Source organism: Glycine max, chromosome 13, assembly GCF_000004515.6.
Source record: "Glycine max cultivar Williams 82 chromosome 13, Glycine_max_v4.0, whole genome shotgun sequence".
Classification (NCBI taxonomy): Eukaryota; Viridiplantae; Streptophyta; class Magnoliopsida; order Fabales; family Fabaceae; genus Glycine; species Glycine max.
The window spans coordinates 20,646,111-20,673,550 of record NC_038249.2 but is presented as its reverse complement, the minus strand read 5'-3'; the positions used below and the strand labels follow the sequence as shown (position 1 = coordinate 20,673,550).

General features: G+C 28.4%; 1 protein-coding gene and 1 pseudogene across 1 annotated transcript; one reads left to right on the top strand and one right to left on the bottom strand.

The window, feature by feature from the left end:
- Positions 1-7,727: 7,727 nt before the first annotated feature.
- On the bottom strand, positions 7,728-12,300 carry LOC100814911 (mannosyl-oligosaccharide 1,2-alpha-mannosidase MNS1-like; annotated as a pseudogene).
- An 8,676-nt stretch (positions 12,301-20,976) lies between these two features.
- Positions 20,977-27,141, top strand: LOC100803326 (transcription factor bHLH35). The gene is made up of 4 exons (XM_006593447.4): positions 20,977-21,363; positions 21,691-21,865; positions 22,037-22,270; positions 22,542-27,141. The coding sequence occupies exons 1-4, from the start codon at positions 21,287-21,289 to the stop codon at positions 22,749-22,751; spliced, it is 696 nt and encodes a 231-aa protein (XP_006593510.1). The 5' UTR covers positions 20,977-21,286; the 3' UTR covers positions 22,752-27,141.
- The last annotated feature ends 299 nt before the right edge of the window (positions 27,142-27,440 follow it).

The window sequence follows — 27,440 nt, the reverse complement described above, 5'->3', positions numbered from 1 at the left end:
AGGAAGACAATTAATAGGATTTCTCCAGTTGGAAGACAAGGATCCCTTTTTATGTATTAATTGCGAATGTGAAGTTCACTCATCATCGTCATAGAAAATTAATGAATCCTGCTACTCAATCGAATGATTTGGTTTGCATGTTCACCAACAGATTTTCAACAAAGCCTGAAAGTAAACCAAGGGTTCATTAACTTAGACAGATCAGGCCCACGTGTATTACAAAGGGCTTAATTGACTATCGAGTAATTAAAACGTTTTACCACAAAATACATGATTAGCTAGGCAGATTAAATATGAATTGAGCAATTACACATTTGATTTGGAATTTACAGTTGCACAGCTTTTATTGTGAAAAGGGTCATTATTCTCACATTTTTTTCTAAAAAGAAAGGAAAAACGCAGTACTAGCGTGTGATGACCTGACAGCTCCTAGGGTTACGTAGTACTTATTCACAGCTAGGAGCACCTATAGCTTAGTTAATTTGATAGAAAAGACAAGCTCATATGTACTTTCATTAAACTAAACCACGAGTGGTAATTTTTCTTGTCATGATATAGTTTGGTTTACCTAAAATATTAATCTATTCGAGTAACTGATCCGGTGTACAATCCTTTGGATACACTTGCCAAGATCAAAGGAATAAGAGAAAAGTATTTGAGTAGCTGAAATATATCAAGAGCAGTTAATTAGAATAAGTTAGTATAATTAGCTAAGTTTTATTTCTTATACGAAGTTATCGATTACGGTTCGGATCCATATTTCATGAGATATGCATGCATGATATTGGTTATCAGAAATTCAGAATGCTTTATATGGTATTTTAACCAAAAACACTGCAAAAGTAAAAGGTACTGTTACTCGATAAAGGATTTTTTTTTTTAGATCTTAGATATTTGGAGGTTATATTAGGTTCTGATTAAGTTAGGTTAGGTCATTCTTATTTTTTGAACTGAAATCTCATTAAGTAAAATTAACTAATTAATAGCATGTTTGATTCCACGTTTGAAACCATAAAACGTGGATCCAAACTCATTGTAACGTGATTTTATCAATTTAGAGATGTTTGGAAACAAATTTCAGACTTGAGTCCAAATGAAAAACGTGAGTTCAACTAATTTGAAGAAGAAATACTAGCTTCTGCATCCGTTCAGAATCGTTTTTGTGTTTAATTAATATGTTAGGTTCTCATTTTTATCCTCCTCTCTCTATACTCACCGAATACTACACTTTATTTCTTTCTTCGTCCCTCATCTCTCACCAGTCAGCTCTGCTCTCATTTCTCACGGATAATGCAATGCTCTCATTTGGTTTTTTAATTGCAAATATTAATGCAGTGAGTTATTTTGATTATATCAAACCTTCTGATCTTTTTCTTAGTGATAATAATCAATACGTCTTATTGATTTCAATTAAGTTTCATTTTGTAAATATTTTAATTATTAATTTTACTGTAAAAAATATTACAAACTTAACTATTTTTAGTAGTTGTAAGTTCACGTTTATCAAGATCAAAATTTGAAAAACATAAGATTAGAGGGACTACAATATCACTAAAATATCAATATAAAAATAAATAATAAATAATAATAATACATTAGACATGTATAAACAATTAAAATTTATTTTAGTAATTACATGTTCAAAATCAATTTTGATTAAAAAGTCAATTTTTGATATTTGTTATTCAAACAAAAATCACATTATTTTATAATTAATTTTAATCATAATCAATTCTGTAAAATTAATTTTATTCAAAATCATTTTTATTAAGATAAATCCAAACACGTCCTTAAGTCTCTTATTGATCTTTCAGAATGGGAACGTGAGTAAAAGGAAGAAACAGATGGTGAGATAAAGGAAACGTAGGTGGGACCTACAGAGAGAAGGAGAGTGGAACCCACAAGTTGCATAGGGCGTCTCAGAGCCTTTGATTCTCATGAGATGTATACTTCTCTGATCTCCAGAAGTAACCAAATTCCCAGTCATTCCTGACTCAAAAAGTTATTATATAGAGATTTTTAGGAGAGGTGAAAAGAAGACCTAGCGTGCAACTTTATACAAATATTGCCAGCACCACATCGATCCTATCCTGTAATATATATTATTATATGCTCTTGTAGATGATAGTAGAGATGATGAGACTGGGGGGTTCATGGATTATATACTGAAATATAGTTTTTTTTAATAGATTTAATTTAATTACATTGTTTTTTATTATTATTTAAACAAATTCCAATCCCTCTTCGAATGCATAAACTTTCAATTTTCATCTATGGAGTCTGAGTGTCTTTTTGTTATTTAAATGTATTTACTGTTAACTTCACATTATATTTTAACTAAAATTTTAAAATTTAAGTTTATGAATGTTTTTATTATGTTCATCAATTTTCTTATTGTTATTTAATGTGGGACTAGACATTCATAACACTCCAACCATTTATATTTAATTAAGCTTTATAAAAAAAATTAACTATTAATTCTTTACCTTCGGTGATCGTGACAAATAGACTTCAATTTAATTTCCTTTATACTCTCCTGACTACAATTATATTTCACTAGGTTATATGCTTTTTTCATTAATACATATGTATGTTTTCCTCAGCGGAATATACAATTCTTAAAATAACATGTTGTTTTTTGTTTTTTTATGGCATTATAGGTTTGTGATGTCAGGCGACACAATGATTAACCTGACATTCGAAAAAGGCTTACGATAAGTTATACATGCATGTTCTATATTCTCATAATGAGCTCGTAAATCAGTTCATCGTAAGCTCAAACCAACTCAAAGATGAACGAATATGCAGTTATGCAAGTAAATAAATATTTTAACGAAGTATATCATACAAGGACAAAGAAAGTGTCTAAGTTATTCTGTCTTATAAAATTCACCAATATTGTGAGATTGAGGTTGAGAAATCAAATGATCCAAGTAATGAGATTAAAGCTTGCAACTTTGGTAGAAAACCATACAGGGTGAATCGAAAGTGAAAGTGAAGTAAATGAGAAAGGAGGAGGAAGCTTTTGTTACTGAAATCTAAGAGACTGATTAAAGCAAATGACCGTAGTATAAAGCAAAGAAAGAAAAAGGGAAGAGCAGAAAAGGGAAGGTCATGAAAGTAAGTTCCTTTCTTTCTCTGCTCATCTTTCTATATTGCATCCAAAACGATGACAACCTAAACCACATCATTGCCACCACACTCTCTTTGTTCACTAATCCCCATAAAAATGTCATGGATCCCTTTCTTGCTTTCTCTTTTGTTTTATCACATATGTATTGGAGACACTACTTTCGCTAAAGAATACATAGATAAATCAACAAATTAAAGCAGTTATATTTAATTACAAAAGCTGTCTCGAATTAAAAATAGAAAGATTTCTTGGTGAAAATGAAACACGCCTCTAGATGGTTGAAGATGTTTTTCCTTATTGTCTCAACCCCTATATATGAACATAATATAAAAAGGCATTCTATGGCACCTAATGTATAAATTTCGAGTTAAGTAACCCTGCTGATGAAGCCTTACTTTCTGATTGATCAATTTTAGCTAGTCAAGTTATTTTCAAGGGATTATATAGTTATTATGACATTATGTACATGATGGATATTAGTTAGTATGAATTGACATTATTCTTTCATAAGAAGTGATAAGTTCTTTTTTAAGTTTTACTTCATTTGTCAATAAAAGTTGATTCTATTTGTAAGGATTAGACTCATAAAGACATGAGTTTGAATTTTGAATTTTGAATTTTATTGTTAACATGGACAATTTATAAGTATCTCTGTAAATATTTTTGAGATCTAATTTATCTAAAAAAATTTTGAAAAAAAAAAGTTTTACATAATTTGTTTTAATTACATTTTGTGTCATTACTATGGTTAATTGCATGCTTTAGTGTATGAGAAATCATGAAAGGACAATCAAGTTATGGTTTTTTACTTTTTTTTAGAGAGCCAAGTTAAATAACAATAATTTAAACGTCATTATTTAATTTGGATGAGAGAAAAAATGAGAATGGAGATGATAAGTTTCAATGTTTTATGTGATGAAATATTATGTGTGACATGATTGGGTGAATCTAAGTAAAAGATATGCTCAATTGTTTTCATCAGAGATATTTGGTGCATTCACAGTTGATATAAGTATGAACTAATAAGGGGATGTAATTCATATGGTAGAGCATTCGCTTTGCATGCGAGACACGCAGAGTTAATTTTATCTTCTTTTTTCATGTTTTTGTCATAGATGAATTCAAAACTTTCTTTATGGAAGGGTCTTCTTTGGTAGGTTCTAGCTGACTGAATTTTTTGGTGTATGTGGGTTTGAGAACGTAAAAATATTTATAAAAGACACTTCGCTAAGTCAGGATTCAATTCAGAATTACTGGTGATATATAATGAATATTTTAAAATGAATCATTTCTCTTATGTGGGAGATTCATTCTTTTTTTTAATGACGGCTTGGGGTATATGGACCTTTACGTCCTGACTAGTTGAGTAATACAGTTCCTAATCATATTTAGACATTTTTATTCAAATAATTATTCTTAAGTAAGTTTATTAATAATAATCACAATCAAATGATACTTGTCATATGTTGAGAGTAGAAACATACTATACAAAATATATGAATACATGATCCAGAGAATATTTGATTTGGTTGTATCACGTGTACTTTCAATCTGACCAAATACTTTATCCGGTATAATTCATTTTATAAACATAAATTCCAAAGGGGAGACAGTCACATGGCTTGAATACATCACAATCCACTGGTGACTGGTCCCAAGTCAAAACTATATATTGGCTTTACCCGTTGTTGTTTCTGTATCTGTACACCTGCATGACAAAGTAATGCAATTAATAATTCCTAATCGCGCTCTCGCCACATTTTGTTTTCTTCAGTTGCTTACTGTCTCTTTGTGCACTAAACTAGACGTCATCTTTTCATTTCCCTAAACTAAATTTTTTGCAAGGTTTACTTAAATATTTAGTTCTTAAAAAATTGTGATTTTTCATTTCATGTTTTTTTCCTTCAAAATAGATCCCTATAAAGCATTTTTATCATCAGATGATCCTTTTTTTTTTCATTTTATTTTAGTACTTCTAAATTTCATAAATTTTCTATTTGGTTCATCTGAAATCTGAATGGAAGACTATATATATAAACGGGAAATATGTAATACTATTTAATAGGAATAAATATAAAAGTTGTAATATTTAAAGGAATCAGACGGAAGAAAGGTTTATAATATTTAAAAGAATCATAGGAGAAACAAAAGGTATTGAAATATTATTTGATAAAGAAGTATTTTTTTTTAAGATCTCATTTAAAAAAAATTAAAAATAAAAGAACAAATTTTTCAAGAACCAAAAACTTAATTAAACCTTTTTCATGCAATGAAAATAAAAATTGAACCTTTTTCCTACACCTTTGTAAAAACTTGCCATGGACATTTTTATCATTTATGAATCTGTTCACTGTTCTATCTTTTGTTTCCTCTATTATATTCTCGAGTTAGACACACTGTCTTATACACAATCCCAACCTGATTGTATTAAAAATACACAATCCCAAATTTCTGGCAACAGTACGATAATTATTGAGCAACATCATACTTTGAAAACGAATCAACAGCAGCCTAGTGGTTTTATTCTCTTTACGGTATCCCTTTTGCAACCTTTTGGTCTGACACTTAGACAAAAAAATTGTAGCACAAAGATGGTCACACATAAGTATATGTATGTCCTCATATTGATAATTGATGTACATAAAGCTTTCTCTGGGCTCAGTTGCCCATAACATTGATTGATAGACAAATTGGCAGGAATCGGGTAGTAGCACTTCAATAGCATATATATGAGAAAAAAACACGAGAACAAAACAAAAGCCTAGCTATGCCATCTATATCTATATAAGGTAACAAAATAGGTCAGGGACTACTCAGAACAAACAAATTCTGCATGTTTGTTTCTGCTGGGCTGAAAATAGACCTTTCAAAAACATCACTTGTTCCTTCAGAAAATAATGCATTTGTGTTTTACAGAATGCTGGTTAATGAATAGACCTCTCACTATAACTGCTTTGCTCTTCTTGAACATTATATTCTATTCATCTACACACTGAACATTACCCTCCTTTTCCCTACCTTTATAGCAATTAAGCGTGCCCTTCACCTTCAACTTCAACTTCAGCATGCATGAGCATAAAATAACATTTACTTTTCATTTTTCACTCTCACATTTACCATTTACAGTATTAGGTATGGGGCCACTGGGGCACGAGCCTGAGATTATCAGCTTCCTATAGTTGGATCTTAACTCAAGGACCACGGATGAGATTTTGTAGTCAAATTCAAAAAAAAAGTGTTCTAGTTTACCTCAACTTTGGTGAGTGGTAAATGTTTTTTACATTAACTTTTTTGCCCATTTTATCCACGTACACCATTTTTTTGGTTGGAACCATAGTTCATATTCGTGTGCATTTTTTATAATACCGAACTTGTTTTGAGATTATTTTTTTTAAATATAATCCAATTCAATTTAAACTCATCTTTAAATAAAATTAAAATCATTCCCAATCAAGTTTATAAACGTTTATCTAAAAACACACCTAAAAAGGAAGAATGCAAATGACACCACCAAGTTTTTGCTAAAATTTGATATCACGAGGTAAGTAAATAAAATATCACATTCTTAGTGCAAAGAAAGAAAGAAAGAATCTAAAAACCAGGCACAGTATCATAAAGGTACAGCTAAATGTGATAGAAGTAGGAAAAAGGAAATGATTGAGTTGATATATATCCACTTCTAATAATTGGTGACTTCTCTGGTACCTTTCGAATTTGGAAGGGTTCTAGTGCTCTTTTTAGTTGGCCTTGGCCCATATTTTTTGTCACCAATATAAAATTTATCAACATCATTATCCTATTGGTCTTAATTTATATATGTTTTAGTAATAAGGGTTTAGTGAGTTTTAATTTTTCTTAATGAACCTAAAAGATCATTCTGAAAGTGAGAGGAGAAGCAAGAAGAGGGAAAGATTGAGAGAGCAAACAGAGACAAGAGTGAGGACTTGACACAGACTAACAAGGAAATGATTGAAAGAAAGAGAATTTTGTTGGTTATGATGATATTTATAGACTAATTTTGTTGATGACTAAGAGTAATTTCTGCTAAAAATATTAGCTAGTCATCTTTATTGGGGTTTCTGAATCCCCTCCCAATTATGTTTTTTCCATTCACATTTAAGTTATTGATTGTGTCTTAATATAAGGTTAAGAAATGATGGTTATTGTGAGGCAATATTCTAGAATTAAATAAATACATTCCTTTTCACTTTATTCATCTGGTTATATCAGCAACACTTCAAGCTTGCCTAACCTTGTTGGGGCAAGTTTATTTTATCAGAACTTTTGACAGTATATAATTGATATGCAAATGGTAAATCAACCAAGAAGTCACTCATACACAGTAGAGAATAATAATAATAAAAAAAAAACTCATGCACAGTCAGAAGACTTGGTTGAACCACAAGAACAAGCATCAGGGAACATATTTGTAGGCATCCCATTAAAAATTAAGTAAATAGAATTAGTATGAATTATCTTTTTCATAGACAGTGCTACTCAACTAAGTTAAATCTCTAAAGCATTAATATCAGAAACTTTTTAATTAAAAGAGCCACGAAATTTGAAATTTTCAAAATTGGATAACTTACTCACAGTTGCAACTAATACACAAGAATTTACAATTATGTAAAAGATGGTAAAAAAATTAAGTAGAATGGTCTCTATCTCTACCTAGGCATTTACACCCACATTTTTATCCTACTAAGTACACCAATAAACCGAGCTTCCAAGTATTGTTCACCATAGACAGACAACCTAACTCTGTTGGTAAAGCAAAACAAGTAGTCCCCTGAGAAATATCGTTAATCAAAATGATGAATCATTCTCATGCATAGATAGTAACAGATGATGTGTCCACAGCACAAGGTTGAAGTCTTGGATCAAACTTGAGAGTAGAGAACTATGCTTCAAGATCTGTTTACGAGAATCCTAAAGCAACAACTCCTTAACTACTTATAATCAATTCGACCTTCTTTTCTACCATGCAAATGACGTGGAAACACCTCTTCTTGTTCACCACTCTCTTCATGCGCACTTCTAGTCATAATTCTTAAGATGTGTGCCTCAGTGTTGAACACCCATTCATTAAGAGAAATGACTGATGGAGGAGAAAACAAGAGATAGAGGTACTTGAGTGTTTCTGAAAGGAAGTAGCTCTGCATCATATTGTCTTTTGCACCAGTATTCACCTGAGCAATTAGCCATAGTTATGTTTAGTAGTGCACAATGTATAAAACAGGCAAATGCTTCATTGTGCAATTTTCTTTAGAATATATGAAGTGAACAAAGAGAAAGAAAGAAAGAAAGAAAAAATCTATGAAACCAATTAGTTCTTGATTGAACATTCATAGTTTATGATCATTTCACCCCAATATGAGAATACTTAACAAATGCATGCACAACTTTTTCAGGGTTGATAGTAAATCATGCAGGAGAAAATATTGAAGCAGCTTATGAATTTCTTACATCTTTGAGTCCAACATATCCTGTCTCAATCCGAGACTTGTTTTCAAATGCTTGGAAAATATTCCAACCCCATTCTCGGTATGTTTTGTTTCCAGTGAAACACCAAAGGTAGAATAGAGACTCAATTGTTTCAGGCCTTTGGATATTCCATGAGGTACCAACACTCAACCTACAATTTTCTTAACCTTAGCACATAACATCGTGGGGGATTTGACTAGCAATGTGAGAATTAAAGATTCAAACCTGTCCATTGCTAAAGTAATAGCTCTCTCCTGCCAATTTAGTTGGTGTTAGCTGATAGAAATTGTAGCAAGTCCATGCAAGCTGCAGAACAGGATGCATTGGAATTTAGTGAAGTTTGAAAGAAAAATAGCAATAGAAACCAATATATTTCAAGCACAAATCAGTAATTATCATCAAAACCCTTTCCTTTTTGAAAAAAATAACACAATATTCTATCAAATCTAAAACTAGAATGTTGTGAGGTTGGACCTGAAAGAGAATTTACAGCTTAGCCACAAGATGCAACCTAATTCTTTATTTTATTCTAAATGAAAATTCCACTTCCTAGGGGAAAAGGCAAGAAAAGGTGCGACACTGTTTTTCAAAACAATCGAGAATTGGGTAATATTTAAACATCATATACTTGAAATTATATGTTTCTATCATTTAAAAATTATAGGAGAATTGTTGATAGAGGAAAAAATATAATTGTCAACTTCTATATTACCAACTATTGGAATTTGGAAGGTCACTTACTAACATTCAGGAGTAGCAACAACTAGCCCTTTTCATAAGTCTTTCTTTTTCCATGGGCTTGTTTATTCATATTTCTTTTTGTTCATTACCCCTTGACGAGGAGGTCATCACAGTTTGAATAGCTTGAAAGACTCAATGTTTCTAGTCAAATTGAGTAACTATTTAGTAGAAATACTTCTATAGCCATTACCTCCTCTGCAAGTGCCATAAATTTTTCAGCTTCTCCAAGGCCATAGTTAGAAGATCCCAGAGCCAGCATTCCAGGAACAAAACATGCTAATTCATCCATCTAAAAAGGAAACAAAATAAAAGATTCTTACATACTCGGCTAAGGCTAAAATAGACTTCCTTTTCAAAATAGCACCTAGTCAAAGGCTGCATTTCCAAGCCTTTGACTAGGCATGTAAAAGATGGTGTTGACCTCCAAATCAAGCTTTGAAGACCTTTCATTGATTTCTCCCACATTTCCCTGGATGCACCATTTGTTCGCACATTTAAATATGTTCCAAATATATGCTTAATTCAAAGTTTGAACTTTCATATCAGAGAAGTACTGTAAAGGGATTTGCCAAATGTGTAGCTTATCAGACCAGGTAGGAAACACGAGACTAAATCATAGAAGAAAGTGAAGGCATGTTTGTCACAATACTTTGTTGCTTATTCCATAATACTTTGGCTTCTTTCACAAATTTATGGCAACAAAATTTGTACATGGTAGATTAGTGTGAGGCAAAGTCAAGTGTATGATTTGTGACATAAGATGGTTGTATCAGTAACTTCTTGCCAAAGATAATAAAATTGCTTCATTTTTCAAAGGACAACCAATATTCCAAGTTCATTACCTATAAAACGTTACAACTTCAGTCTTGTTCCCGTGTATCCAAGCCTTGAGTAGATACTCATAGAAGCTACAACATATAAATCGACAACCTTGTTAAATATTTGAAGAATCAAGTAATTGAAAATTGTCAAGCAGTCTATAACCTAGGCAAGGATAAAAAAGATCTTTCTGTCGTTTTTCCTTTAATAAATGTTAATGACAACTCCTCTATTTTTCTTTTTGTCGTCAAGTCGTGATCCACATTGCCACAATTACCAATCAACAAAAGATAAAATTAGTTGAGTTGAGAAATCAATTTTTGTATAGTTCATCAATGTTATTCCTTTTAAATATGTCAAGTTTATGCATGCATGAAAACATCTTTGCTAATAGGTGAACCATCACTATGTTGCATGTTAACGTATTCAAAATCATCGTGCATCCTTTCAGAATAGATACATCGATAACTCTAATTTGCTCCATATTCTCAATAATCACAGCACATGAACAAGGGTAGCTTAAATAGATCGTTAAAGTCTATCATATTCAATTATCATTAAATTGTTCTATTCCTCATGAAGCTTTAACAACCCATTTGTAATATCTTCTATGTTTTGTAAGGCTCATGAAAGGCAAAAAGTTCAACAAAAACTTGCTTGAAGTTGCAATTGAATTTTATTTGAAGACCTAGGTAGCCAGCAATTATAAGATCATGCATATGACAATAATATTATCTTATAAGTTATTATCAGTATCACTACCTGTCATCCATGGCACCAAATGTAGCTGCTCCACTTGATTTTGTTCCAGTAAGTGGATTGATGTTTATAGGAAGCAACATCCTCTGGAAAAGTTTCATAAAGACCCTTGATGACCTTTTCAGCCTGAAATAATCAAAAGGCAAAATCATAACATTCTCAAAATCAATATGGTTAGTGATGTGAAAAACTAGAATATTGGAACTAATTCAACTAAAGGAAAAGTCATACAAAGTTGACAATTTTTATAGTAAAAAATAGTCAGGAAGCACACAAAAAGCAATAAGAGGTTACCTTTTCCTTGTACTTGGGGTCATTTGTCCGTTGAGAGAGAGCAATAAATTCAAGTTGCTCTGAACCAGAATCCACAAGAATACTGTTTTCCTAGTGATAGAGAACGATCAATTAAGAACATAGAGTGAGCTACAAAAATTCACTATAGTCTATAGGTGTACTAGACAAATTTTGAAAATTATTGCTTAAAATGAGACCATCACATTCAGTTGTATCCATTCCACCATTACAAATGCAGTGAGAATCAAGATAGCATTACCTAGAACCTATAGTGACGGGACAGAAAATCGGACCATTATTCAACCAAAGGATCCCATTGATCAATCAACGAAAATTAATGTTAAAGGTGAACATGATCTAAATATTTAAGTCAAACAAATATTGAAATAATCATTCTGATATAAACCATAACTTATTTTTGTTAAAGATAATAATATGATAAATAAATGAAGTACATAGTGAGGACAAAACATACCCGCGCCCATGTAGGGTTATTTGTATTTCCATATGCCAAGTTAATTCTGTTATAGGGGATTCCTGAAGGTGTATTCCAAGCAGGCTATAACTTATCTGCAAGATCTTTAGCCTTCTCAAGGAAAACTTTTTCACCACAGAGATCATAAGCATTGAGAAGGCCACCTAGAACTCTAGACCAAAATAATAGACAAATGAGATAAAATGAACTAGAAAGCAAAATTTGTTGCAATTAGCAGAGTTACAACAACTATTAGGAGGGAAAGAAATCATTTCAACAAAACTAAGATTGAACCTTCTAATTCAACCTTATGGTTGTCTCGAACACACTAACTTCAGTTTTCTTGTGAAAATGCAATATTCCTGCAATATTTATTATATTAGATGCTTTGAACGTAACCAATCCTTGAACACAGAAACTAGAACTATGTACAATAACAAAAAAAATAGTGTAGAAAATAGAGGAAATCCTTTCTCCTTTTTGTTTCTCCAATTCAACTTGTAGCAAAGTTGAAAAGGATTGCAAGAAGAAAGTAAGAATATACACAAACATTTTGAGTCACGCATAGCAGATTCCATAATCAATTGTATTAAAAATAATGTACAACTCACTCTGTAGCCCTTTTGAATTGGACATCAAGACCCATTATAAATAATGTGTCGAGTGAATCTACTAAAGTTGCCCCCATACCGCCAAAACTGTCAACACCATTCCTAGATTGTGGCTGTGAAAGGAATAACAAACTAATTAGCTGCTTAGTTTAAATTTTACCAAGGATGAAATGAAAAATCCAAAATGTGAATGAAAGATAGAAAATATTTTCATAGGGAAGACCATTCCAAACTCTAGATTAGCATAAAACAAAAAGGATTTAAATAAGAGCATGCACAGACACATTTGTTACTGCTTTTAATCTGCACTCTAGATAAATTTTAGTTGTACAGAGAATTATGTGCACATATTATTGTGTCTTGTTATGTAAAAATTCATATATCCCTTGATGGATCAAAAGGATTGCCTCCACCTCCTTATGAAGCAAATTTTCAAGTTTTAATGGCTACCTAACTTATCCTACCCTGCATAGGGAGAGTTAAGGAGCTGCCCTACTATGGGACAGAGGGTGGAATAGTGTTGTGATGTGGGTGTGGGTTTGGCATCAAATTGCCCCACCCCATCCCACACTCTTCATCTAAATAAGTACCATGTTTTGTCTTAGCAAGCAATGCAGTTAATGTTTATTCATATTAAGCAATATCCTTTTTTCATAACCTAATAAATCTCCATTGATTTAGCAATTTAATGCATCTCAATTTATAAGATGTGATAGATTAATTTTAAGATTATTGACTGTTATATAAATTTAATTAAGAATATTATATATGTAGGGTGGGGCGGTAAGGTGCAACTTCTAATATGCTTTTTATGGGATAGGTTGAGTTTTATTTTGAGGTGTGAGGTGATGTTAGTTTAGGAAAAAGCCCATCCCATTCCCAAGCTTACAAAATTTGTGATTGTAACCAGATTCAAGTTAATATCTTAAATTTATTGCAGTTGTAACAAGAAATGTGAGAGAATAACTTTTTACTCTCTAATCTCACTTATAGGCTTTACTTGTTGGCCACCTAGTCAGAAAATAAAAATAAAAATTGTGTAAATGACATGAATGTATATCATAAAAATCAACTTAACGATGCTTTATCTAAAAAAAATCAACTTAATGATTTGCAATGAAAGGTTAGTTGATCAACTTGTTTCTTTACAATGAGTAACTAACAAACTATTAAAAATAATACAACTCAAATCCCTTAATAAAAAAGAAGCGGGAAGCAAACCAAAGCATCAATCATAATATTCAAATCAATTAGTGGATTAACCAGAAAGTTGAGAAAATATTAAGAAAAACCTTAAGTTCATCCTTTCCCCATGCATACTTTTCATAAGATGTCCAAGCATGAAGCATGACATCTTTTACTATATCTCTTCGTTTTATATTAATAGGATCATCCTCAACAGAAATATCCTTGGTGAATTTATTGACTTCATCATCTTGGATACTTTCTGTCGATTCTTTCATATGGCCCTTTATATCGTCTAGCTGCAATTTCCAATAACTCAAACTAAGCCGAATCACTAAGCCCAAAAACTAAAAAGTATAGCAGCAACCCTCTAGATAATCAAAATTGCACATCTTACTGTATTTCGTAAGCGAGTAACTTCTGTTAATTTCAAATTGTCATCCTCATCCTGGTCGAGAGAGAGAGAGAGAGAGAGAGAAATAGCTTAAAGAACTATATTTAAAAAATCCAAGCCATTATAAGACTTCAAAAGCAAGTTCAAAATACTTAAATCAATGCATTAACAATGATATCAAATGTTTTGGGGTGAGATGAGACTATAAAAAGCTATACGGTACCCCACCCCCGTCCTTCTAGACTTTAAAACTTTTTTATTTCTTTTACAAAACAACAATTAAATGCAAAAATAAAAAAAGAAAGATGATTAGCGTTCTTCTGTGTTACTATTTTTCTTTTTCCAAATCTCTTGTAGAATTTTACAAAAGAAGGATAGTGATTTCAAGTTTATAACAATTTTGACAATCCTAATTTGTTCACGTCAAAGAACATTAGAATAAATATATATTGAAATGACCTGGAGTCCCCTATTGAGCGATTTGCGATCAAATGAAAAGCCATGTAATCGATACACAAATGATAAGGACCAATGCCAGTCGTTTAGGCCTCTTCATGTAATAACGGGGTTGCAAATATCTCCATACAGATGATGTAGACGACGTAGAATAATATTTTTTGCTCACTCCTCCCAGAAACAAACCAAAGTAAGAGAAAGAGGTGAAGTATTAACGGTGCCTTATATATATATTAGGGTCGTGTCTCTCTAAATTTTTTAAATAATAAAAAAATAGAAGTTAAATATAATTAATAAAAATGATAGAATAAAAAAATAATAATATAAAAGTAGTGGAAAGTTAATATAAGTTAAAAGAAAATTTTAAAATTCAAAGAAATGATTTAAAGATAAAATGGAGAGTGATTAGTGGGTGACTATCTGATTAATAAGTAAGTCAGTTTTAATCTGTATGATTAATTATTATTACTATTTTAATATTATTAAAAATAAAAAAATGATCTAAAAAGTATGGATAATAAAATAGTTACACAAACTTTATATATATTGGTATAGATATATTATGGTAAAGAGCAAGAGTTGAGATGGAAATGTTAGTGTTATAGGTGGTGGTGCAAAAGGGTGCCTAAGTTGTAACCTCAACGTAAAGAACGCACGCAATAAATGTCGGAGGATTTTTTCCTTATTTTTAGAACTTCTCCCCCTCCCTTTGCTTTCCCTCTTTATCTTAATCATTGGCATCCTTCACTTAATTAATTTATTAAATTGAATTTTTTAAAAATAATTTTATTATTAAAGAGTTTTGTTGATGAGTATCCTACAATAATAGCTAAAAATAATATAGTTATTTGTTAAATATCTTTAATGAGCTAATAAAGAGAACTTGTAAAAAAAACATGATGAAAGAATTTAAAATTATCATTGTCGAACGTTGCTTTCGGATGAGGGAAATTTTCTAATTCTGATCATGCCAGCAAGGGTTGGTCAAATATTGAGGGTGAACCTTCGATACATAAAAGCTTATCATTATCTGGCTAAACGTGATTTCTTTTACGCGTAGCTGTAGATGTTACTTTTAACTTCAATTCCAAAAGAAAAACTTGTCTGCTGGAGGGTATTTTATAATGCCATGGCATTTGATGATTCGAATGTAAAATCAATCTGACTTTTATGTACTCAAAGTAATTAATCCAATCAAGAAAGACTAGCTCACTTAATTCAGCAATATACATATGGTGATAGGGGCGTTTAAATTTAAACCGGTCTAAAAATAAACCGTAATATAAATTAATGAAAACTGATGTTTTTGGATCTCTACTGCATAATATGATATAGTAATGCATTTTTTGGATTAGTTTGGAGGATATTTAACTTCCGGTTTTAAACATCTCTCTTTTAAATTTTCTTACATTTGTTCAGTATTCTCAATTTACTCTTAATTGTCCTATTTTACCTTTATTTCTCCATAGACTCCATTCATTTTTTTTTCAATCTTATAATAGCTGCTCAATGATATATTCTACTAAATTTATTGTTTCTAAGAAATGTTTTATCATTTTTTTTATGAGTTCTAAGAAATGTTTTATCTAACTACCACCACTCAAAAGGTTAATTCCTTTTTTGTCTATCGGGATTTTCAATTAAAGGTCATTTTTTCGGCCACAGAATCTTATGATGATATAAGATTCCAGAAGGTATTCAAGATTAATAAATTATTTCTTGTTTCTAAAAAATTACAATTTTTTATTAGCTTGAAAATTCAATCTGGTTCACCTATGACTTGACCCATCCAGATTAAACCCGTGGAAGGATGGATTGAATCACTAACTCATTAAAAAAATAATAACTTTTAATAATTGTTTTTAGATTATTTTATGATCATGGAATACTTTTTTCATGTAAATATTTGTTGTCTTGTTAGACTTGTAATGATTATCTTGCATGTGTAATCATGAAAAAAGAAATTGTGATGGAATTATTTGGCTTGTTGAACTTGTAATATTTTTTTTCTTTAAAAAAATTAATTTTTTTAATTGAAAATTTCAAAATAATTAAAATTTATAGACAAATACAAACACAAATGTATTTAATTTTTTTGGAATTTATTTTTCTAAAAAAATGATCTTATATTGAATTTTGTTTTTTTAATATTTAAAAAAATTAAGTGGATCAACTTGTTTAACCCATCAATCCATGATGGATAGATCCTTTTCAGCATTTTTAAGACTCATTGAAAAATAAGTCGAATAGAATTGATCCATCAAATATGTCGATTAAGGTGGGTCAATGTTAGTCATTTTCATAACTCTATAAAAAAATATAAATATGTATTAACAATTTTTATCTTCTATTTTCTATTTTTATATATTGTCTCTAATTTCTCACCTTATTTATAATTTATTTTAATTAATCATTCAAAAATTTTAAAACATGAAATCATATATGTAGAGGATAATTATAAGGTACACAAGTTACTTGGTTAAATATATTAAAATTTTATGATTTTTTGTTTACTTTTATATATATAATAATTATTATTGATTTTTACTTCTTTAAAATGAATTACTCTCACTGACAGCCTTGTATCGATGGAGTGTGAACATGAAGAAGTTTTTTATAGCAAAGGTGTCATTTGTAAAGATGGCACATACGTCCTTGTTCTTGAGTGAAATGCATGCATGTAACTGCTTTATGGGGGGACAGAGTTTAACGATGTGTAAATTGTAAGGACTTTCTTTGAAAGTTATTATGCATGAAGTTGGCCAGTGGTCATCAAGCCAACAAGTGTCAAATCTCAATTAGTTCTCAATAAAGTCAATGCCAGGCTGGGACTGACTAAGATTACAAAGGGGACCGAATTTTTTTTATAATTATTTAAATATTTAACTTTAAAGTTTTAACAAATACTTATTTAATAAAGAATAAGATTAACAAAAATATTTATTATTAATTTTATGTGTAAATTTAAACTATAAATAATATGCACTGCTAAAAAGAAATTAAGTAAATATTAATTCAATTTTTATTTTTTTATTATTTCTTCTATTAATATTTTTTTTTAAAAATCTCTCATATATATCTATAATAACTTAACTATATATATACAAAAGAAATAAGGATTTTTGGATTTTTGTGTATACATTTTTTTTGTATTTTATTCTTATGATTACATTTGGAAATTACTATTTTATCCTTATAACTATTACAAATCATTCCCTACTTTCTATTATCTTTCTTTCCAATTTTTTAAAAAAAGCATGAAAAAATAAACAGTTAGCCATGTAGCGGCTACTACACGTAACAACCATAGACATGGTGTGTGTAAGTGAAATTTCATGTTAATATTTTATATTAAAAATATAAATTCATGATTGAAATTGAACACTAAAAATATTAGAATATGACTATATTGTGAAGGTTAAATTAACATTTAGGTGTCTATATTATTTTATAATTTCCAATTAAATTTTTTATTTTAATGATTTAAATACATTTTTTCCTGTAATTTAATATTTTTTTTTGTTTTTTTCCCTGTTATTTTTATTTTGTTTTAGTTCTTGTAAAATGTATTTTTTTAACTTTTTATTCTTAAAATACTTTAAATAATATTTGTTTACTGTTTAAAATATTTATATTTATTTTCTATTCAAAGCATTATCTAGAATATTTATCAAAAAAATAAACACATTTTATAAGAACTAAAACAAAAAATACTAAATTACAAGTAAAAATTATACTTAAACCCTTTTTAATTAAGTCTAGTAATTTTATAATGATATGATTTTACTCATTAATAAAATCACACAGTTATGAAATTTGAGATTTTAAAATTACTTATCAAAACAGGAATCATGTAACCAGATCAATCAACATGGCATGTTAACAATATTATCATGTGACATCATATCTCAATGACACATTGATAGAATTCTTGTAATGAAAAAATTAAAATCACATGATTATGATATTCGAAAGATCTAATCATTATAATTAAAACTTAAGAACTACAATAGTTCATTTGTAATACTTGACCTAATTAACGCAATTAAAATATGAGATATTAAAATCACATAGTTGATACAATAGGAACTGAAAAGTAAAATTAGACCAAAATTTTATAATAATACATGAAAAGTAAAATCTAAAGTTCAAGAAAAAAATTTAATTTAATTGGTAGTGACAACATTTCTTAATAACTTGTTAGAGAAATTATTCTCCTTTCGAATCCTAACTCGACTTAAAACATTCATTATTTTTCACTTATTCACCACATTTTAGTGTTTCACATGCAGATAATTCACACATATTTTAGTTTATTTTCAATTATATTTATCTATTGTGAGATCATAATGTGTTTTAAAATTATTTATATTTAAAAATTAAAAATATTAGTTTTTGATTTATCATTAATTTCATTACATGAATAAAAAATACTATTGAAAAATGAAATAATTTAGTTAAAATAAATTTTCATATTATAAATATTTATTCTTTAAACTTAATTTATAATTCAATTTTTTAAGAAAATAATTTACAGTTTAGTAGTTGAACTTTTAATTAAAATAATATATTCATTAAATAAATTTTGGATTATTTACTAAATATTATATATATTGATATTATTAGATTTTGCTTAAATAAAATATTTTTTTATCTTCCAAAAGCTTTATTGAACAATATAACATATAAGTTTTAAACATTTTAAATTTTGTAATTAATACTTAAATATATTTGATTAATATTATGTATAGTAAAATATTTTTAAATCATATTTTAAATTTATTTTTTATTAATTAAAATAATTTATATAACATTTTGAAAATAAATTTTTTAAAATACATTCATTACATGAAATAAAATAACGTCTCCTAAATAAGTAAAAAATATAGTTAAATACTCCATCTTGTCTCACTTATAAAAAAAATGATTTTACACTTATTAAAAAAATTAGTTTTTATTAAATCATGTTAATTCCAATTAATTTTTTTAAAACTATCTTTTTTCATTAGAACTTGATATAAAACATAAAATTCATATTAAATTAAGGATATTTTAAATATATAGTCTAATTAAATAAGACAAAGTTATTTCATATTTGCTTATATATGAGGCTAAGGAACAAACAATTTTTATATTATTTTTACTTATATTTAAGATCGAGTAAAATTTTGATATTTTAAAATATTTATAAATTTGTTCTTGAAATTTAATTTGTATTTTAGATTTTTAATTTAAATTTAAATTTAAATTCTTTAATTAAAATTTTATAATAATATATTTACTAAATAAATTTTAGACTAATTATTAAATTATTTTTAATATATATTGCCATCATTGAATTCTATTAAATTAAATTATTTTTTCTTCTAAAAAGATTTACTTAAATTTATAAAATTAATATTTTATATAATAAATTAAATTTCATATACTGTAAAAAATATTACAAATTAGTTTTATTAATTATTTTTTTACATTTTAAATTAAAAAATTAAAATATATCTATTTTAATAATTTTATATATTTTTTGTAATCACTAAAATAAGTTCATGTTAATTAAATTTATTTAATATACTACAGTATTTTTTATCAACGTATCCTTTCATTGATTGAGACGGTTATTTTACATATATATATATATATATATATATTTATCAATCTAAAAGAAAACATAGAAGTAATTGACGGGGAAGAGCAGAAAAAATGCATCCTCGTGCACACTGTGGCTGGGTATAAACGGTTTGACCAAATTGCGCCCCGCAATATGAACAGTTCATTGCCTATTATTTATTTATTTATTATCTTTTTAAAGTAAACTACTTATAATTGATGACTGGGGCATATAACCTAACCTATACCCTACTTACGTCATTTCCAACAGCAACAAAAAATCATACATACATCAGCTTATATAAGAAATAAATTACAATTCTAAATTTACCTGCTCTTATTACTCTACTCTCTCCAATTCTCCTCACATCTTCAATATCCTTCATCAATGAATACGCCGTATAGATTCTCTTATACTTTTACCCTTGGTAAAGAGAAAATAAAATAAATAGGATTTTTAAAAAATTAAATTAAAGAAAAAACATTTCATTTTTTATTTCTTGAAATTAATTTTAAATATTTATTTTATTTTTTCTTTAACCAAATAAAAAAAAATCTTATGAGTGTTTTCTTACTTTTCAATTTTTTTCCTTCCACTTTCACTTCTTTCAAACCAACTCCTAATATCTACTAAACAATTTAACAAGTAATAATCAGATATAAAAAAATAATCATATATATGTATATATATATATAGATATTTTATTTTCAAAATTTAAATACGTATTTTATTTCTAACTTTTAAAAAATTTACAAATTTTATCTTTTATCATTGAGTTGGCATGGCATGCCCACAATAATATTAAAGTTAAAGATAAAATTCACTAAAAAAATTTAAAAGAAAATGGAGTAAATTTTCTTTTAAAAAAATTGTGATAAATTATGAAGAAATACAAGTTAGGAGATAAAAAATGTAATTATGAATAACTTTTATATATATAAAAATATAAATAAACAGAAGTTTATGATGCAAGATCTAAAGTTATATAGTATTTTTGATGGGTACAAAAAGTATGGTTGAATTCATAATGTGAATAACGCGGCCGCACAGACCAGACATTGTTTGACGGTCTGGATCGACGTTTCGAGGAAGCAGCAAACATCAGAAACAAAGACAGTGAGTGCGTGACGGACAACAACATTAATTCCCATCATCTATATATACATATATCCCAGGCAGCAGAGGGAAATAAAAGTGATGAAAACAGACCAATAATAATAATAATAATAAAAGACCAACTCCTTGGCTTGGCGCATCTTTATTCCCTCTCTTCTATAAATCGTTCGATCGTTAATTCCTCGCACGAGCTTGTGTCCGTCGTCAAACCATGGAGAATATTGGTGAGGATCAGTACGGCTACTTGCCGGAGACCGACCTGTTTTTCCCAAACGAAGACCTTGGCAGGTATTATATATAATCAACCATATTTCGTTAATTAATTACTCTCCAAAATTTACTTAATTTTATTAATCAAATAACCCCTCATCATGTTCTTGTATGTATATATTTTTTTCATTCACGGTAACCATGCTTGATGCAAAGTATATATCAATAACTAATTTTTGTAAGAGAACCTAATTTTTGACTATAATGTGCTTGAATTTGATACATATATCTTATTTAAGGAAGATCCAAACTCATATCAACCACATGTTGATTATATAACACATAATTAAATAATTAAGTGGATGGTATGAATTAGTTTTGGTGATGGCACATGTATGCATGCAGCTGGGCAATAATGGATGGGGAAGCGGTCTCTTGGTACTATGATTCAAGCTCCCCGGACGGCACCGGTGCTTCTTCATCGGTGGCATCTAAGAACATTGTCTCCGAGAGGAATAGAAGGAAGAAGCTCAACGATAGGCTTTTGGCACTTAGAGCAGTGGTCCCCAACATTACCAAGGTACTCCATCACCTTAATTAATTAAACTAGCAATTATTATTGTTCATCATATATTTCGTTTTCTGAATAGAGGGTTAAATTATTGGTACAGTAAATCCGGTACATGTATTCTCTATCTATCTGCATATTACTTAATTTGTTGTTGATCACCTGACCAATTAATGTGCACAGATGGATAAGGCTTCTATCATTAAGGATGCTATAGAGTACATCCAGCACTTGCATGAACAAGAGAAGAGAATCCAAGCTGAGATTTTGGATCTAGAATCTAGGAATAAGTTCAAAAATCCAACCTATGAATTTGACCAGGACCTCCCTATTCTGCTCAGGTCTAAGAAGAAGAAAACAGAACACCTATTTGATTCTCTCAGTTCAAGAAATTCCCCATCAATTGAAATAATTGAGGTATAACTCTAACTCACAAGTACTTGATCTCTCTTGTATATTTTATATTATTACTATAAACTCCTCCTGGGGCTATTATTTTCATTACTACAGTATCTTTTTTTATCTATCTTAAACATTGAGTGTATGATAATTAAGTTCACGATGAGTTGAAAAAATATGTAAAAATATTTTATTTTTATACACATCTCTTGCATGTGATAAGATAATTATTGTTATACGAAAGTGAATAACCAATGAATGATGGGGGTTTTGAACTGGTGGATATCAGCTGAGGGTAACATACATGAGAGAGAAGACGTTTGTGGTGAACTTGACATGTAGTAAAAGGACAGACACAATGGTAAAACTGTGTGAGGTGTTCGAATCTTTAAAGCTCAAAGTCATTGCGGCCAATATCACATCTTTTTCAGGCACGCTTTTGAAGAAGACAGCCTTCATCGAGGTTAGTCTCCCTCCCATTTTGCCCTTCTTAAATTAACATATAAATAAATTATTCACTTGTTTAATATTTGAGTTTGACGATTTAATTAGTTTTGAAAAGAATAATATATACTTTATATGGATATAAAATAATACTCATTGGCTAGAATTTTGGGGGCCACATATTATATACTGGGAAACGTATATGGACCACTTTAATAAAAGTGGAAAACCCATTAATGGGATAATGGGTATTACAGGGTCAATTGATGAAAATTAAGGACCTTATGGCAGTACTGTCCGATTCAAATCAATTGATGAGGTAAAAAGCAAGGAAGGATCCCTTGAATATTGTGCCTTAAACAAAGATGATCCAGCAGCATCTTTAAGTTCCTGACCAGCTATTTATCAGCTGTTAGGCTAACTTTAACGGAAAAAGCTTTTCCATATTGATGCTAATTAAGATGGTTAGATTTGACGGAAGAAATTATTTTTTCCCAATTGGTGAATCAAGATTTGAATTTGTTAAAGATAATTTTTTTTTTCCATATTCATATTTGTAAAAAAAATATTCAATATGTTATTGTCATTATTTTTGCAAGTAACCCAAAAAATGAGTTATTTTTATGTTTGAATCTTATAAATAAAGAATTTCTTAATTTAATTTTGAAAGTTGCATACATTCATCAATCTTTCGAAAAATTAATTATCAAATTAATCTCTTAAAAATTTAAATTATCACTATATTAATCTTTTAAGACTTTTGTTATAATTCAATCCTTTAAATATTTAATCCATCGTCAAATTATTAGTCTCTTAAAAATTTAAAATGTCATCATATCTATTTTTTTTTACCAAGGACTGTATATAAAAAAAATTAATTTAGTGATAGATTAAATTTTTGATTGACTAATTTAGTGATTTTTTTTAAAAATGAAGTAATGATAAAGAAATCTTTTAAAAAACTAACTATTTTGGTCTCTAATTTTTTTTTTTTGAAGATTTACGGGATAATTTAAAGAACTAAATTTAGAATTATTTTTCATTAGAAAAACTGTTGAACGAAAGAACTCTTCTTCCTTAAATAATTTCTTTGCCAAATAAATTATGTTCAATTAATACAGTATTTATCATTTTTTTTCTCTCCTCCACTCATTTTTTTTCATGTCTACCTCCACTTTTTTTTTTTTTTGTTACATGTCTATCTCGTGAGTATTGAAAACATAAGTATTAAGAGATTAGGATAAAATTTAAGGAAGCTTATCTAATTATTGGTTGATTTTACAAAATCTCACGATCATTGAAAACAGAACTCTTTTGTTGAGGTTTTTTAAGTAGTTATTGTAATTAATTAGGTCTTTTTATTCTAGTAAAATATTAGAGGATCCTCATAAACTTTGACCTTGAATTGGTTACATATAAAACTAATACTTGGTTCGGGATAATTTAATAAATAAATGAAAAGTTATAGTAATTATATGTAGATAAATTTATAAATATATTAAAATTATGTATATATATAATCATGAAAATTATTTATCTTATACTTGTTTCCTCGTAAACTTATGTTTTGAAATCATTAAACGACCAGTTGTCTATAAGTGAGGGGTACATTTAATTTATTTACCCTAAAGTGAGAGGGTTGAAATCACGAAGAGGGGTGTATTTGTCCACCCCTTTTTTTGCTGACTTATTTGTCCACCCTTAATTGCATCTATGTTGGTTGGTGATAGTAAAAGTAAATGTCTCCTGGGTTGTACGTTAGGGTGACAATACAATTCAGTTATTTACTAATTATTCATTTTATTTATGTATAAATTCAACCAATTTATCCAATTATAAAAATAAAATTAAGGAATTGGTTGAATTAAATCAGTATTTGTTATTGGATGCATGGATAATGAAGCACTAACTATGTTTTCGCAACCTATTAATTAGTTAAGTAGTTCAAAGTTCATTAGGTGAACATAAGTCTTTAAGGGACGGGTTGACTCTATTGTGTCACGGACTCACGGTATAAGAATGTGAATAAATATTAAAGCTTATTTTATAAAAATTCTTATTAAGAAATATAATATAATATATTTTAAATGGATGTGGATTAAATATATATCTATAAAAAAATAGTAAGTGAAAGAATTAAATGGATGTGGAGTAATATTTTTATGTTTTCCTTTGTCGGAGAGGGTTTTATTTATTTATTTTTCCAATGGGTTTAATATACTCATTTTTCGTGCGTCCTTGTATTGAGGAAATACGTGACCTAGTTTTAATTTCTACTTTTACCTAACTAAAATTTTGCCCTGTAATAGGCAACAAGGTATAGCTATATAATATTATGATTTATTTCAAGATTTTTTTTTATTAATTAGAGGATATAATGAACGCTATTTTTTCAAATTTATAATATCTATTTGATTTATTTTAAGAAAATTTAAACGGTATATATTTTAACAAATTTATCAACATTCAGAATACTAATTATACATAGTTTAGAAATAAAAGAATCTTCCAGTAAAAAAAAAAGGAAAGAAAGAAAATATATACCTTTTTTTCATTAGCCCACCAAGTGCTTAAGTTTGTACGTGTTTGTTAGGAGAAAATTAGGCCACGAGACATGACCACCTCCCACTTTGGTATTTTTTTTTTCCCAAACACTTTGCTGATTTTTATGCTTAGAATCAGTGGAAGATATCCTCTGTGAAAACAAATAAATAATAGACTCAATTTCATGACTTATGCGGGATAAGAAAAAAAAATCAAAGTGGTCCCATTATCCTGAAATTTCGAACAACGACCGTGTTCCAGAATGATTCGTGGAATTAGGACTCTTAATTTGCTGCATATTGTTTTGTTTCATTGTATATGGACTGGCCATTCTGTATGTGCAAGTGCAAGTTGTGTCAAATGTAAATTATCTATTTCTCATTTGGCTAGTAAGAAAACATATTCAGCATGTTTCTTACATCTCCCACAGCCAAATTCAATTTCTTGGTATTTTGCTTGGTTTTTATTTTCATTTCTACTTGACAAAATAATTAATTATAAAATTACATTTATTTTTATTAAACATGGTAAGAACAAAAAATATATTGCTTTGTTTCCTAGCTTGTAGTAGTACGAATTGAAGGGGACAAAATACAACTTTAGAATAATATATTTGTAGGTAGATGTAGTGCCCCGTAATAAGAAGAAAGGCCGAGAATAGAAAACGTGTTTCACAATCTGAATAGAATAATCTTACTGCCCCAGTCACCATGCACTTTAAGCACGTTCTTGTTATATATTTTACCATTCTTTATATATATATATATATATATATATATATATATATATATATATATATATATATACACTTTTTTTTGAGGAATTTATATGTACTTATTTAAATTTCATTACATAATATGAACTAAAACAATTGATAATTTGCTGGTCTCCCCTATTGCCCAATTGTTCAACCAAAAAATCATTGCGATGACGTAGAGTGATTAGGTGAATCTCACTGACCATTATGTCGTTGATATGAAATTTCCGCGCTGGAAATGGATCCTCATCTGCACTCAGAATCCAATGGTTGCTATATTTATTATACATTTTTTTATAACTTATTTTAATATTTATAATTACTTTTACATATACTTTTTTCGTCGCTGAGATTCTCTATAGTTGAAAAACATACTTCACTGGATCTTGTCCTTTCTCGTTTAAATTTGAGCTAGTTAACTTAAAATTGAGTTAGTGTTTTCAGTTTTTTCATTTTAGGGTTAGCTAGGGTTTGCTTATGGTGGAACTCAATATAAAGGATTTAGATTAGTCTTCAAATTGATGTGTCTAAGGATTTAGTTTTTTAATGGAATCTTGAAAGATAAGTATCAGTGTACTTATTCAAACTTAAAAAGTTAAAAGTAAGCATAGAAATTCAAATGTAATTATGAGAATTTATTTGTCATTTCACAATTTTGATGCTTTTATTTAATTATACTTGACATATATAATTGAATGGATTTTTTTATACAATTTATTATTATAGCTATTTTTTTAAAAAAATGCATCACCATATAATCACACAATAATTGTGACATTCAGAATTCATCAAAATTAAATTAATGAATATTTTCACCTATTTATATTTTTATTGTAGATAATAAGAATATTTGTAAGTTAACTTATGTACCTTAAGGCAGTGGTTGACTTAAATTATTTTTACTTTTGTTTAAAAAAAAGAAAAAATTAGATTTTTTTTGTCAACATAGATTTAAACTAATTTAGAGTTTAGTCAAAAGTAAGTAAGATCTAATGAAAAATTATTTATTATCAAGATCGAACTTGAATATTATCTGAATAATAAAATTTTAATTTCAACATATTAAACATTTATGTCTAATCACTTTATTATAATTGGAGTAAATATATTTTAAAAAAATTAAATAGCTTAACTTTATTAAAAAGAAAAGAGAAAAAAAAACTTTAAATAACAATTAAACAGTTTTAACAAATATATTCATTGCGTACTTAGTTTGATTTTTATTCTAAAGTAATTGATGTAAGATAATGGCATGAAAAAATTATTTTAAAATTAATTTTTAAACTAAATTTACAAATAATTCTTTTAAAAAATATTTTAAACTTTATCTTGAAAGTAATTTAAGAAAAATTGAGTCAATCATAACATAATTTTTTATAGCTATATTACCCTTTTAATTAAATAGATTTTAAAAATAAAACAAAGACGAGTGATGATTGCGAT